At 41.0% G+C, this 16418-nt stretch overlaps 2 protein-coding genes across 2 annotated transcripts in view; both read left to right on the top strand.

The window, feature by feature from the left end:
* Window positions 1-499: 499 nt before the first annotated feature.
* On the top strand, window positions 500-13858 carry ccni (cyclin I). The gene is given in 11 exon segments (XM_018696718.2): window positions 500-744; window positions 1982-2141; window positions 8269-8385; window positions 8387-8404; window positions 9881-9955; window positions 10057-10197; window positions 10590-10718; window positions 10813-10914; window positions 11050-11215; window positions 11302-11504; window positions 11847-13858. Coding segments are annotated over 10 exon segments (1284 nt in total). The 5' UTR covers window positions 500-744; window positions 1982-2027; the 3' UTR covers window positions 12066-13858.
* Window positions 13859-14161: 303 nt separating this feature from the next.
* LOC108897210 (WD repeat-containing protein 7) overlaps window positions 14162-16418 on the top strand; it is an 84174-nt gene continuing 81917 nt past the window's right edge. The window contains 4 exon segments of the mRNA XM_051072757.1: window positions 14162-14337; window positions 15678-15849; window positions 15938-16044; window positions 16154-16232. Of these exon segments, the coding sequence (XP_050928714.1) occupies window positions 15691-15849; window positions 15938-16044; window positions 16154-16232 (345 nt within the window). The 5' untranslated portion in view covers window positions 14162-14337; window positions 15678-15690.

Here is a 16418-nt window from a genome sequence, read left to right on the forward strand (position 1 = left end):
CTTTGTTTATGATAATCCACCAGATCTGTTTTCTGGAACAAAGTGCAAGAAAAACCCGTGTCAAAAGGTGGACTGAAAATTATTTTTATCCACTAAGTCATGATTATTACATGTGTAAATGTGCGTGTCTTTGAGTGGGTGGAGTTGATATTACTTGAAATGTACTGTATTAGTTAATTTTTCTCGTCTTGTCATTCGAGGCATATCTTTGCATGCTGTGTATTTTGTTAGCAAAGTAATAAATACATTTTAGGAGGAGAAAACATCTTAAATTCATAATAAAGTCTTTGTTTATGTCAAGAAGTTCAGCAAGTTCAGTAGAAAACCACAACTGATTATTTCTGAAAGTAGCTTTAGAAATCAAATATTCAAAAATTAAAAAAATATACATAAAAATGTCTATATTTACATGTTACAATAACATAAATAATGCTAATAACAAGAGTATTCCACAGAGGGTGTGATTGTTTTGTCTTCCCGTTATGCCTGGTGGTGGGCGGAGCCTCTCTCCCTCTCTCTTCCCCCCCAGTCCCCTCCTCGGAAGTAGACGTCTCTGTCTATATTCCGTTCTTTTATTTTTATATATTTTTTACTGCAACCCCTTTCCCCGACACTTAACACCATGGAAGCCAAGATGGACGACTAAACCGAAGAGCGGGTAACCGATTTCACCCCCTTTATTCATCCTGGAATCGAGTGGACCGGATGAAATCCAACTCTGGTTTTCTCCGCTTCGCAGGGGAGGTAAGGCGCCGGGGGCTCCGTCTACGTGCTGGGTGTGAGTCAGCCATTTAAATGCCCTCCTGCTGTGTTGTTAGCTCAGTCCGTTGCACGTAAACATACCCCAACTCCTTTAATGTGAAACAAACTGATGGTAGACGCCAACATTTTAAACATCTATTCGTCAAGACGTGAATAAATTTGAGCTAGTAGCTAGCGAGTTGCTAGCGACGCTAACTGTCAGATTAGCTCCGTCCCGGAGAATAGCCGTGTCCGGGGTAATAATGGAAGGAAACGCTTGGTAATGCACCTGCTTCCCCGGGAGGGAGGCCCGGTGGTTCCCAAACACAGCGGGGATTCACCGGAGGAGATTAAAATGTAATTTTCGACTAAATAAGAAATTAGCTTGACTTCTCTCTGCCTCTTATTAGACGGTGACTGTTTATCACAATTAGCTATCTGCTAGGTTAGTGAGCTGTTATGTAACTTTGCGTTGATGAGGGTTACAGCAGGTATAAAGTTTATTTGACTGGATTTCTTTTTTTAATAAATGTGTAACATTACCACGGTGTGTTCAGGATCTGCTCGAGCTTATTGAAACCTGTTAACTAGACCAATACAACCTTCAGCAACTTTATTATCCTGAATTAATAAACGTTTCTCTCAGAAGTCTATCATGTTTCTGTCCCAAACTTTATACAAACTAATATACCATATACCAAATAATTTCCATGTACATACAGCTACCCCACATACAACTTTGGTCACATGAAAGTGACCAAAATAATAACATCTTGATGTCCATTGGTAGTAGCTACCTCAATTACGGACAGATTGTATTTGCAGAAAAAAATAATGCTTGTCAAGATAATAATGCCCAAACATGGGTTCTAAGATAAGTCTGTAAAAATTAAATAAAATCAAAGACTGAAAAAATACAAAAAGATAGGCTTTGAACAGAAATGGTTTGAAGAAAATCTGAGAAGTTGCTGCAACAGCTTTAACTGATTTGATGCAGAATGACCCTTTTTTGCGTTGCTATATCTTAGTAAATATTAATATGTTTATTAATATTTGGAGAATCTATTGAGAACTATAGGGTTGTAGTATAAAAAAAATCTCTGACAGCTTCTATATTGACAATATATATCGTAATATTGCCCACCTCTACTTTGCTGTGAGCGTAAACACTGGTGTAACTCAAGCTCACCTGTACCTGGTGGATTAGTGATGTCCTGTTTGTACTGTGTCACCAACACAGGTAGCTGTATCCAGTGGGGAGGTAGGCTCAACCAGGGGAGGAAAGAATGAAGTTCACTGAACCCTGGGGACGTCAGAGGCTGTCTTTTCTCCTGGAGAAGGCAGCCTCTAGGGAAGCCAAGATGTGGAAGGTCTACGTGCCAAAGAAGCCCTCCTCACAGGTGAGGATTCGTCTCCGGGACCCTCTGTTTATCACAGCAGTTTAGGCCAGTGAACGCACCATATCTGCACCCAGGCAGTTTGACTTTCAGTGATGGAAAAACATCAACAACAGACAGTTTGTGTTTTATAGATGGCCACAGAGGACCGTCTTGTAGGCTCATATCAAGATTGGACACAGCTTGTTACGATTGCAAAATATTTATCTCATTATCAGTAGAAAACAGTTGTCAGATTGTTTTGTTCTTCTGTGGTCTTGATATAACGAGCTGTCCAAATCATTTTCTGGTGATTACAGATAAATAAATGGCTGAGAGAATTAAATTAGGGCTCCTACTTTAGATTATTTTATTAGTATCAGTAGCATTATTAGTTAATCTTTCATTTTTAATCTCCAAATTAATAGGAGAGAACAAATTTCCTGTGGCCACGAGGGTCTGCGACATGTAAATTTCGTCATCTGCTAATGTCTCCTGTGCAGATGTCCTTTTGCGGTTTCAAAATTTATGAACAAAAATGTGCATGTGTAGCATGAACAGAGCAGTATTTGGACCGTTTCCTCGTCTTTAAGTGCTGAATAGAGTTGACAAAGTGCTGACAGGAGTTGGTTTAAGTATGAGTGATTAAAGCAGCAGGAAGTTTTGGTCCTGAGAGTTGGCAACAAGGTTCAAGTGTAAGATGTCAGTTGAGCTGCTCTGTTTAAGTGTTAGCAGGAAAAGCAGCTTGAATGTCACTCGAGAGGAGGTTGAAATATTAATGGAAGTGGAGGCACTGAAAGGAGCTGAAAAGTGACAGTTGATGGACAAGCATTAAAAAGCGCTGTCACTTAAACAGGAGCGCTTTGTGAGAGGGAGCTTTGTCTACATTTGTCTGCATGAAACATCAAAGAAAAGTGCTGAGGAGGTGGAACTAGACGATGTTTGGTAATTAAATGAATGAAATGTGTTGTATCAGTGGCATGACGGCAGATAACATGTAATCATGAAGCAGCAGAGACGCACTGAGCGAGACTCCACTGATACACATCCCATCATCTGACTCAGCTGGACTCACCCAGTTCATAAGCATGCCTCAGGACACGTCCTCACATGATGTCACAAACTTTTCTATCACACCATCAGCGGATCTCGCCCAGTTTATATTCACATCCTGTCAGATACCTGTGAAATTACCTCAGATGGTTATTTTCACTTTGAATCCCTCTGCACTTCTTCTATCACTTGACTTATTTTACTTTCACTAATTCAGTTGGGGTTAAATGACCTGCTATTAAATGTAAAACTTTCTAATGAACCCATTTGCTTGGTCACTGGGTTCATTTGACCTTTCTCGTCTCTGCCAGGTCATGACCCAGGTCAGTCCTCACAGTGAAGCTGTGGCCTTGTGGTAGAATTTGTTGTCTCCACAGTAATGTGTTTTACAGAGTGGCTGTTAAATCCTTTTGACATGTCACAGGAGTTTTTTTTGCCTGCTGGTGGACGTGTTGTTTTCTTGTTTTTTATGGTTTCACCTTTGTCCGCTGTTTCTAGTTGTAAATAAATACAGAAGAAAATAGAATTAAAGCTGATACTAGCCAGAAAGGAACAGAAACATAATGCTAGATAAATTTGATCACTGGACTCTGGTATATATTGACATGCATTATAGTTGGTACACTATGCATCCAAAACTATGTGGACACACAGTTCTTATTAAAGAAGTCTTTTATACCACTTCTCCAGCAACGTTGAACAGATTGTGCTCTTGTTTACGCATTTCGACCCTAAATAAATTGTTTCAGAACCTGACGTTGGTTCCCAGCTGGACCCAAAAAATAGGAGACTTTCCTTGACACATGAAACACGACTACCTCATTGGTTTGTCCAGTTCTACATCTTCCACCTAATAATCTCCACATCCTCTTCGCATTAATACTTGGATAAACGCAAACATCTGTAATAATGCACATAATGCAACACGCTCCGCCATCTTTCTGTGGCCCTTGATGACGCATCCTTGATTATAGTGGTTTGGCTCAAAACCGGTGTAAACGCAGGCTGGTTCACTTGATAGCACCAAGGTTAATAGAATACTAACCAAAGCTAATTTGATGGAAAAGAGTTGAAGGTGTGTTTTCAAATGTTAAAATATTATTAATATTATTATAATATTATATTTTTGTTGTGGAAAAAAAAGGTTATCACTGAATGTTTTTGAAACACTGATTGAAAACCTAATTGGTGTTTTCCAAAGATAAATCTCCTCCTCTTGTTCTATTTCATTTTGTTTTCATATTCACAGCTGATCTACAGGTGTAGTCACGAGTATTCAAGTCAGATGGAATTAGCATCTCTGGCTGTTCATCCAGATTTGCTGCTGCTGAGTCACTGCCGCTACACGTTCATGACTCTTGGCAGTTTAATCCGACCAATGCAATACAATCGACTTTGTGTTGAGCTAAGCTGGGAAACCACTGTTCTCTATCCAGCAGCTACTTTTTGGTATTTTATCCTGTTTTAATTACTGGGTCCGATTATGCAAAAAAGTGATAAAAGAGAAAATGTTTTCCCCAGCGTTTTGACCTTAAATGAACTGAAATATCCTGCAAGAACAACACAGAAATAATCAAAATACAGACCAAGAACTGTGGGCCAATAAAGCCTAATGAATACTGTATATGATATTGAGTCATCTAAATTAACCTGAATAACAACCCACTCTTTGTCTAGGCCTTGAATCTGCCTGTTTGTAGTGTTGTGTTGATAATGAAGAGGCCAATAAAAGGCAGTAAATGACAGCACTGAGACAGTTATGACCCTTATCAGTGCCTTTGGCCGAGTTAGTCGGCATGGAAACTGGTGCAAGAGGTTAAGAAGGCAGTCGGTTTCCTTCTCAGAGGCCTATAAACAACAGCAGTGTTGCTGGGTAAAATAAATTCACTCCTGCAGGTGAGATGTTGGTCTTTTGTTGATTTAAGTTTCTATGGTCATTTACCTTATGATACTGCTTTTTCCATCTAAGAGATAAAACAATAAAGGCATCTGCTCAGCTGGAGAGCTAAATATATTGTCGATTAATTATGTCTGTACATCTCTACAGATGGGAAAAGGAAAAGAAACCAAAGTGTGTTAGCAATGCAATGTCCCACCTCTGAAAGCTACTAGAAACCTTCTGGACTCTAAATCTTGTCAGTAACCTCAAAACCTTCCAAAACTACATGTAGAACCAATGCGATAACTATTAGAACCTTCAGAAGACCCCTAGAAACTCCTAGATGATCCGTAGAACCACCTCAATGACAATTACAGCCTCCTAACACCCCCTGAACCTTTTAAAGGACTACCAGAACATTGTCAATGAAAACTAAAACTTCCAAAACCACAAACCTACACAGTGACCTTTATAACCTCAAAAAGACCTTTGGAAACACCCAGAGGACGTCTAGATCTTTCTCAACGGCCAGTACAAACTCCTAACACCCCCCTAAACCTTCTAAAGGACTACTGAAACCTCATCAATGACCTGTAACATTGAAAGCACTGAGATAGTCATAAAGCTCTGCAATGACCAGGAGCCAGGGAGGGGATGAGGTTCTTCTTGAATTCTGTCTTTTTTATGCCAGCAGTGGAAACAGGCTGGAAGTAGGCCAGTTGTTTTTAGTTTAGACAGCTAAGAGCTCAAAGGCTGAACGGTGTCAAGTTGCGGATTAGTTGGCAAACAGTGTCAGTTGGTTGCACTCTGACCTTTGACCCTGGCTGCTAGTCCAGTGTTAGACATTCCAACTGGTGAACCAGTGGTTTCAGTTCAGAGACAAATCAGAAATACAAAAAATTAAGAATTTATTTCGGTGTTGAATGAGTCTGAATCAGTTTCAGGAAATATTTCAGTATCTACACCTTTTGTTCTGGTTCAACATGGTCTTGGTGTGTGGCCAGCAAATGCGCAACATAACGACCCTAGTCATTCTTACAAGTGGTTTTACGTTTTTCTACCTCAGCGCCAATTCTGACACCAATTATCATATGTGGGAGGTGGAATGGGTGGTGTGTGGTTTTGTAAACCTTGCACTGATTTAATGAAAGTGCCTGGTAATTTGGCGTTTACAGCAGCTTTGGGGAACGCTAAGTATCACCTATCCTAACCCACTTTCACACATGTATCCAAGCCATATTTGACTAGCAGATACTCGGCTGCTGTAATGACTGTAATGACAGTGACGTTGGTGGACTAACAGGGATATAGTTTATAGAAAGATATGCTGCAGTTGAGTTTTTTAGTAGCGCTTTAGGCACCATTAATGAGATTCCAACTCAAATATGTTAATATTGTGCCAATAAAACCAGAGCTATTTGCCTGGCAAAATAACCACCAAGGGAAAATTGGAAAACATATGGGTGAACAGAACTGTCACAGCAGTGTTTACTTTTACCATTGGGGCTAATAGATATGAGCATTTAACTGAAATGTACTGATACCAACAGGGACTGGTTGGTGGAGTCATCAAACCACAATGCAGTGATTCCAGTTCGTCAAATGTTTCTCTAGATGCTTTCGAAAGCTGCTCTTTCAAATCACACCCCTTATACCTTTATGCAAAACAGAGGCAGGTGTGAAGCTAAATTAATAGCTTAGCATAATCTATGTTTTCAGTAGATTTACATAAAAGTTTTGTGAGGAAACCCTGATGGTAGTTTACATAAGATCATAAGTAGTGGTGTAGCCTTGTAGTTTCTCTTTGTGTGTTCTCCATATCAAAGGTTTATGTAACAACTGACGCTCTGCAATCATGTTCAAGTATCTCTGGGATTTAGTTGACCACAATTTATGGCTGAGAGGACAAGAAGTTACTGCAGTATTGACTATAGGGTTATATTACCTCTAATAATACTTAAGTAAACATATAGTAAGTCTGTATCTGTTGTAGAGGCCTGTGTTCAAGCTTTCAGAACAAAGCTGGGTTGCATCGACCTTTTTATCCAAGGTCGGATAACAAATGTTGACCCATTCAGACCAGTGTCAGATTTGTTTAATTCTGATCACTGCTTCAGATTAAAAACCCCACTCAACATGCAGAATATGCAAACTTAAAGGCTGTACATGTTATGAAACACTCCTAATTCGAAGTAATATTTTCACTGAGGAGGAAACTTTCAGAAGGGAAGGTCGGTCGGTTAATTATTTCAGCTGTGAGAAGAACTAATGGAATTCCTGGAATGTTTTTGGTGATTTGGTGGCAGGTTTGTCGCAGCTGTTCAGCTGGTTTTAAGATCCTGTTTGTCCTTTTTTTGAGGTGGAAGTGTGTCAGTCACAAAGGCCTCCACTGGGTCCTCACTAAATATCCGAAACTAGGTGATTCAGTCGGATAAGTAAGGCTCGTCTAACCCTGTTTGGGCCTGTATGGAAACCAGGCCAAGTGTTGCCCTGAAATAGCATTGCCAAGAGGACTCACGACCTGTTTTGTTTGTTTGGAGGTTTCCTCTTATTTCCATCCAGAGGCAGTTTCTCTTGTGTTGACTGTAAACCTGAGTTTTGTTGAGGATTGGCTGTTGGTTGGTTTTGTAGAGGTAGAGATGTCAGGAAGTTAATGACTTCAGGGGGTAAATATTTACCTCCAGAGTTGCTTACCTCCAGGCTAGAAAAAAAGAAACTAACTACAGGCTCATTATTCTGTATAAAAGAGATTCATTAATTTTCAGGTGGTGAGAGCTTTTATTTTACAGTGTATCTGCAGGTATCAGCTTTTAAACTCAAGTAGTTTTTAAAGAAAAGCGTTGGAGTGGCACTGAGTAGAGTGCACACCTCCGCCAAGGCCAAACAATCCTACATACGTCTGTCTAAGCTTTTATAATAGGAATATAAAAGGAAAAAGGAAGTACCACATCACCAATTTTACTGGGAGCTGCTAGAATACCACTGCCTCCACCTGTTAGTGTGTTTGTGTTATTTTGTGGTACTTTTACTTAAGTAAAGGATCTGATTATTTCTTCCAACACTGAAAGTCACACAACAGCACAAACAGATTGAGGCAGTGGCATTTCAGCAGCTCCTGTGTTGACAAGAACAAATGTTTCAGCGTTCAATACAAGCATCCCTAAGGCCCAAGCAAGACGAAGATGATGTTGATACCGTTCACCTTGTCTTTGGCTGCAGGATACAGACATCTCCCCGGCCCAGCGAGACGAAGCCGTGCGCTGGTTGACGGAGCTCCACGGCCGACTGCAGCTGTACCCAGAGACCCTGGTGTTAGCTGTCAGCATCCTGGACCGCTTTCCTCGCTCCCATCAAGGTAAATAAATACAACCAGCACCTCAAATAGTGCAGCTGTTACAGAGAGCATTAGCATTAAAATGAGTGAACTGGAGCTGCTTTTATTGATATAGTAATCAAACACAGGTAGAAAATAATTTCTCCACCATTGCTTTTAGCTCAAAAACTCTTCAGTTCTGAACGTTCAGTCAGGTCAGGACAACGTCCTGCACGCAGCACAGACAGGATGTTTTCAGCCGAGGGATAAAATGTTCCAGGATTATCAGGAGCCAGACTCTGTGTTTTACAGATAAGAAACCCTGTTTAACATCGTGTTAGTGTAAAGTTACATGTCTCCATTTCTTTTGTGACCTCAAATACCCGATCATTAAATACAGCTCCTGTCAAGTACAAAAACGCTGATTCATGTTTTAAATAATAAGACAGAAATTGCTGTGTAGGCATTATCAATAACCAGTGCTGCCGAGGTGGATATTGATCAGTGCTGCTGTGATACAAAGGTGGAAGAACTAATTAAGATGATTGTTATGACTTTAATCAAATAATCTTGATTAATCTTTGTGCATTTTTCTGAAAGCACATCCCTTCACTTTTTAACCAAGTGTTGATTTTGTGTGCATTTTTTATTTCTTCCAACTTTTTGGGATCAGTAGGACCTGATTAAAATAAAAACAGGAAGTTGTTTTTGAAAATAAAATTAAGCTGGCACAAGTGGGGACAGTGGGTTTATTTTGCTGTCTAACAAAATATACTTTCAGTGTAGAAAACATTTTTTTCAATGCCTAAACATGGCACGTGCAAAAACAAAATACAACACATCTAAAAGCCTTCATACTCCAAACTAGAAATGTCCATTTTGTCTCAAGGAACAGGCTTGATCTCAGTTGTGTTGACAAAGATTGCCGCCATCTTTACACTGTTGAGTGCATTGTGATTTTGATAACGCTAGTTTGCACAAAGTGTCAGTTAATGAGGACAACAGGTCTAAGTTTAGTAAAATGAAGTATAAGGTGCAGCAAACCCAAAATTTAATGTCCCTGTATGAGGACGCAGGGTCTCGTTCCAAAACAAGACTCGTGTAAAGAAGGCGTTAAAGTTGCCCTGAGGAGTTTTCTTCTAAACAAAGTTTCCGTTTACGTTCAGGTTTACTCACCAAAACTCACTGTTTATATCCTCGAGGTTTAACAAACTCTTCCTTCCTCAGGAAACAAGTTGCATCATTTGCACCCATGTTTGCCTGTTTGCTGTCTCTTTCCTCCCTGTGTTTGCCGAGACTTTACCGCCCCCTGTTGACCTGGACCTGAACATTCAGCTGTCGGCCATGATGGCAGCTTTATCAAGTTGACTTCATGACTTAATGATCTTGTTCCCATGCGCTATTAACTCTAGGCCAATATTTCTTTCCCTGCAAATGTCACCAGAGGGCCTCTGTACAGTTGTATAAAAGTATTATTGATTTACTGATTGATATGATTGGTTGATTGTTTGTCTTCAGGCCCGTCCAAAGTACCTGCGCTGCATCGCCATCGCCTGCTTCTTCCTGGCTGCCAAGACGTGTGAGGAGGACGAGGTGAGTGCAACACACACAGCATGAACACACAGATAACGGACGGTAAGATGCAGCAGGATGAGAAGCAGCACTGACTTTGTGTGTCTGTGTTTGTGTGTCAGTGTGTGCCGTCTCTGAAGGAGCTCGCTGCCTCCAGCAGCTGTGGCTGTTCTCCGTCAGAGATCCTGAGGATGGAGAGGATCGTCCTGGACAAGCTGAACTGGGACCTGCACACCGCCACAGCACTGGACTTCCTGCACATCGTACGTCCATAACACACACACACACACGACCTGAATATCAGGTTCAGCTAGTGACACCTGGTGGCAGAAAGAAGTAAATGGCTGCTGGATAATGCCTCGACTTTAAATACAATTTCCTTCAGCATTTTCAGTTTTTATTGCTGCTTAGTTTGGAGCTGTTACCATGAGGTAAAAATATTGTACTACAGAGAGATGAATACCGTCTCTAATTTTACTCTTCTGTCATTAACTGTTTCTCTTAAAAATAGTAAAATGTTGTTCAGTGTGATTTGGTCGAGGATTTTTACCCCAGCTTCATTTTTTAAATGTTCTTTATAATGGAACAAAACATTTATTACTTCTTAAATCAACTTTATTTACGTCACCGTCCTCCTCCTCTTCTTCTCCCACAGTTCCATGCGATGGTGTTGTCGTGTCGCTCTGGGTTTCTGGACTCCATGTTGGGACTGAACCGCTCTCAGCACCTCGCCCTGCTCACACAGCGACTCTACCACTGTCTGGCCGACCACACGCTCATTCAGGTAAACACACACGCACATAAAACTCTCACCTTGTGCTTGGGCTTTTCGCCGGGCTGGACGCTGAACAGGTTTGTCCTCTCGTTTGTTCCCGTAGCTCAGAGGATCCATGCTGGCCTTGGCCCTCATCACCCTGGAGCTGGAGACCTGCTGTCCCGACTGGCTGGCTCTCACCATTGACCTGCTGAGGAGGGCACAGGTAAACTGAAAATATTCATTATGGACGTTTTCATTGTGTGACAGCAGTGACACAGAGAAAACAACCTGAGGAGAGTAAAAATATAAATATCTTTCTTGTTTGCCGTCCTCCTCTTCCTTCTCCTCTTCCTCTTAGATCGACAGCTCTGAGTTGATCAGGAGTCGAGAGCTGGTGGCTCGTAGTCTGTCCACACCGAGAGCTTCCCTGCCTCCAAACACTGTCTACATCTACCAACCCCTGCAGAGCCAAACCATGCTGCAACACCCAGCCCAGGACCCGACACACCCCTGCTGCACACTGGGTAAAAGAGAGCTCCGCAGATTTCACCCGTTTCAGTCTGAATCCATGAAACAGTTTTAGAACTAACTGAAACTTCTTTCTCTTTAGGGACCATCACCTCCACTGCCGGGTCTTCCAGGGACCACGCCCTCGTCGCCCCTCCGGTAGGGGAGGAGGGTCCGCAGCCTTGGAGCTCCATCTCCTCCGCTGACAGCAGCATCCCGGCTCTGCTCTCCCCACCCAAAAACCTCCACCATCGTAACCACCTGCAGAAGGTCATGCTGCGCTGCAAGGCCTCTGCCAAGCGCAAGGTAACACCAGCTCTCCACACTTTGTGCTCTCGATAAAACATTTTCCCTGTTTTGTTCTTGTGCTAAAACTTTGCAGAACTTTTTCATCCTGTTGTTTTATTTCTGGTTTTTAATTAAAATTAATTTTGCTACTGTCTGCCCTTTACATCTATTCTAATTTTTCCTGAAGATCCACTGATGTTTGCTCCCTAGGTTTTTTATTAAATCAAAATCATTTTCCCTCTCATTACAGCTTGGGGATATTTTCCTCAGAATCATTAAATTGCAGATATTCTTCATGTCTCTATTTATTCTCTCACTTATTTTTGGGTTATTAAGTATATTTGAATTTAATCCCTTCAGGTGGAGGAGATGGAGGTGGACGACTTCTATGACGGCATCAAACGCCTCTACAACGAAGATGTCACCACCATCGCCGTCCAGGAGGGGGCAGCACCTGCGACGGGGGCTATAACAACAACAGGTGGAGGAGGAGGTCTGAACACCTGCAGTGTCCTGTTGTCCCGACAGGAAGGCAGCACTTCCCCCTGCCCGCCTCTGCAGCCAGTCAGTGCCTCCTAGAGACCAAACAGGAAGCTGTTAACCAAAACCACCTCAACGCCGACATTATTTAAACTCCTCCTGTCAAAGTATTCAAACTTTATTCAGTATTTCTGATCAGACAGTGACATTCAGGCGGTTTTTTTGTGGTGTTAGCGATGGGCGACTCCCTCAGCAATAGGCAACGAAGTCAGAGAAAGTTTAAAGTTTTGTTCAGTGTTTCACATTTGCATTAAAAGCAATATAGAGGCAGCTCCTCGGGGGATGTTTCCCATCAGAGTTTGCAGAAAACCCGTCTTTATGTCGCTGCTTTTAATGAAACATACATGAAAAAGGAAAATATTGATGTTAAAATACTAATAAAGATGATTTCAGGCGTTCAGGTGGTTTTGGTTTTCGGTGCAAACGACCCCAGCGTGACCCATCGAGCTGTTCAGCGGCCCTGACCTCAGTTCCCATCATCCCCTGCAGCGGGAAAACAGAGCCCAAAAAAATGTTAAAAAATAAAAAACCTACTGCTGCTGCTACTATTACTACTATCTGATTAATGATATTTGTTGAACACAAATAACAAAAGGTTTAAAAAAATAATAAATAGAAAAAGTTACCTTCAAAAAAACCCTAGAATTGACTTCTCTATCCCCTGATGTCTCACTCTCTGTCCTGTTTGTCAACTTATATTTGTTGTTCATGTTTTTTTCTTTTACATATTTATGTTTTTTTCTGTCGTCTTCTTCCCTCTTCCCTTCCTCACTCTGCATGTATTTATAACTTCTTCATAAAGAGTCTAAATCAAATGCGTGAATGTTACTGTATAGACGATTATCTGTAGTACTCGCCCAGATAGAAACGTTTTTTTTGTTTTTCTGTTTTTTTTTAGTGAAGTGCAATTTGATCGTTAACAAGATCCTTCCTATGAATTCCTTTGTTTTGTTTCCCTTCCCTCTCAGCTTGTTGTGACAGCTTGACTGAATGAAAGTTACTCAGGTTGTTTTATTCGTCCACTAACATTTAAAAAAACAAAACATCTCTGATGCTTAAATCTGGTTTAAATGATCATTGAGTTTGATTTTGGAGCTGAAGATATTACTAAAGCAGCTCTCAGTGAGTGGAGCTAACCACAGTCTATTTCTGTAAACCCCCCCATCTGGCACTGCTAAGAGTTTAAAACAAATGCTCTCAAAAAACTTGTCTTGTCTGGTCTTTAAACCTGACTTATTTAATCCAGGTTTAAACAATCCTGTTAATTCTAATTAAGCCACCTTGGTCTGTTGAACACGGCGACATGAAGAGATCTTAATGGTTTCTAAAATTCTCAGTCATAAGGACTTGTTGCTGTGGCAACAGCTCCAGTTAGGTTCAGAGAAATCCAGGCTTTAGTTAACCCAACTTCCTCGTTTTACACATAGAACAGGGCCCTGGTAAAAGTAAGACACACATGTGGTTCCTGTTCAGACATGATCAAAGTTCTGCTCAATGCGTTCACATGTGATGAAACAACCTTGAGTTATTTAAAGGCATTTCAATATTTAGATAAGAGACAGAAATATGTTTTTTTTTAAGTTGGTGTCTGAGCTGAACTGACTCGGAAAAAAGAATACGAGTGACAATCTTCACTTTGACGTTAAAATGAAAAGAGAAAAAAAAAAGCTAAAACAACATGCTCTGTTTTTATCTTTTGAAGTTCTGTTTAATATATTTTTATTCCTGCAAAAAGCTCTGTTGTTCCTGCTGTGGCGGCTGCTGGTAGCTGCTGCAGGTCCCTGAACGCACCGCGGCACCAATAAATAAAGAGATAAGAGAATGAAAACTGACTGTGAGTTCATTGTCTTCATTTACTGTCACACAAACATTCATGTCCTGATAAAATTTGAGTTTGTGGATGAACAGAAAGACAACCTGCCATGAGGAGGCAAGGAACTAAACGAATGGCAGCCCCATAAACAAAATAAAAGCAACTAAAAATAAATACAAAAATTAAGTACAAACAAAACATCCACCAGAAATTAAACTGTGTATTTTTGGAAGATATATTTTCAACTGTGAGGGGAAGTAAATCGGGACTCAAGTTTAAACGTATAACTGCATGCTTCTATTTTGAAAACGGCTAACCGGAAGTGACTAGGTTGTCGCGTGATCAGCTGACCGAAGTCATCGGTCTTGTCGGTGGGACAGCAGCTAAAAACAAGCCGAAAAAAGGGGATAATTCGCGTTTCTCTTTCTCGCGGAGGGAAACCGTCAACGCCAGGCCTTTCGTTAGAAGGAAATGTTTCAGTAGGACTCGTATTTTCTGGTACGTATCTTCATTTTTCAACGTTTTGTTTTGGTTCCGTTAGCCGCGATGCTAATACCGGAAGTCGCGACATTGCAGGTGTACCTTAGCGTTAGCACTTCATAGATCACCGCACACAGCGAATATGTCCTCTAACGTCTGATAATCAGGTAGTTTTTAATTAAAACACCCTTTATTTGATGTGTCTGGGTGTCTGTGACCCTCCTCCTGCGGTGTATCCATTAAATGTTTCCCCTTGTTTCCTAAACGCTACCGCACTGGCTGTAAACCTGGATTAAACACCAAGGTTAATTATTTAAAAGCATTTTTTAGCCAATTTGAAAGCACGAAGTGTCGATGTTTTGATGTGTTTATTTATTTCTCTGTGGGCTGCGGTTGTTTCTGTGCGTGTCTTCGTGATTGGTGACTCATTGATGGTGTGTTTGTGTCAGACTGCAGCAATGACACGACTAATAACTGAAATATTAATAATAACTAACGTGTTAAGAGTGTTATTAAACCTATAGACCTGGTTATCGTGTGCACAGGGAGCAATAATATTAATGTCAGCATGTTATTATCATGTTTGATACACATGACACTGTGACAGCTTGCTAAACGTTAGCATATTAGCATGCTGTGTATTTAGCATCTTTAGCATGTCGTGGCCTCAGACTAACAGCTGGTGTTGCTGGATAAATACTCTCACCTGCGCTGGCAGGTGTTTGTGATCTTTAGGAGGCTGTAGTTTGTGGTGTATCTGAGCTAATATTTTGGGTAAGGATACAAGTCAGTGAGCAGCAGGTCTGCTTTATAGCAACACTACAGTTTTGCTTGATAAATTAGGTGTGCAACCAAGGTGAGAGCCAAACCATGGATCTAGAGAATCCTGACACCCCTAATTTGACATTTACTGTGCTAATTATAGATATAGAATTTTATTGTGCTAATATTTTTGGCCTCATCTTGAAGCCTTATCATGAGGTGCTTTGGCTTTTCAGGTGTTTTATCCGCTGGATAAACCAGACATTCCTCTCTGGTTCTTTCATCTATAAACTGTCTCTCATTTACCACAATGTAAAATGACAAAACATGATTATATCTTTATTTTTCACCCACTCCTGCTCCACAATATGAGCCTAAAGACTGTAAGCAGTGGAAACAGCTGTTCAAAGTTCAAAAATACATATTATGTGATGGAACTATTTCTGGACGAACAACAGTTTATCCTTCCGCCTGTGGTCGGTGAGCACAGGTTTTAGATGAAACCTCAAAACGCAGACGCTGCTGAGCATCTTCAGATCAGTGTTTTCACTTTTGATCTCCTTCTCATCATTTGTCTCCATCTCTCTCTTTTCCAGACACGTCACCATAATGTCAGGGAACAACCTTGTTCTACCCATAGTGCTCTGGGGCCGCACGGCTCCCACCCACTGCATCAGCAGCCTCCTGGTGATGGACGACTTCAGCACCATCATCACCGGCTGCCATGACGGACAGATCTGCCTCTGGGACATGACCCCTGAGCTGGGGGTACTGTTGTGTTTCTCATCTACCTGTGATGTTTTCTCTGATTTATTCTGCTTCTTCTCCTCTGATTTTAACCTTCTCTCCTCCTCAGATTTGTCCCAGAGCCATGTTGTTTGGACATACGGCCTCCATCACCTGTCTCTCCAAAGCCAGTGCGTGCAGTGATAAACAGTACATCGTCAGTGCATCAGAGAGCGGGTGAGTATCTGTCAGAAGTTTTATATATAGAGTTAGATTTGACTCACACAGAAGAAAAACAGAAGAACCTGAAAATCTAAATGTCTAACTCATGTTTTTTATGTTTCAGTGAGATGTGTTTATGGGATGTAAATGACGGACGCTGTATTGAATTCACCAAACTGGCCTGTGCTCACACTGGCATACAGGTAAGACACACCCATCCTGTACATTCAAAATAAAAGTCTCACTTTAAGACAAATGAAGACCTGTGGCGAATGAAGGATGAATTAAAACATTTCCACCGCTTTAATTCCACCAGTACAAAAAAGTCATATCACACTTAACTCTTTTAACCCAAATACTTGAAAAAATCAAGACATCCTGCAGGTTTT

This window comes from Lates calcarifer, linkage group LG9, assembly GCF_001640805.2.
Source record: "Lates calcarifer isolate ASB-BC8 linkage group LG9, TLL_Latcal_v3, whole genome shotgun sequence".
Taxonomy (NCBI): Eukaryota; Metazoa; Chordata; class Actinopteri; family Centropomidae; genus Lates; species Lates calcarifer.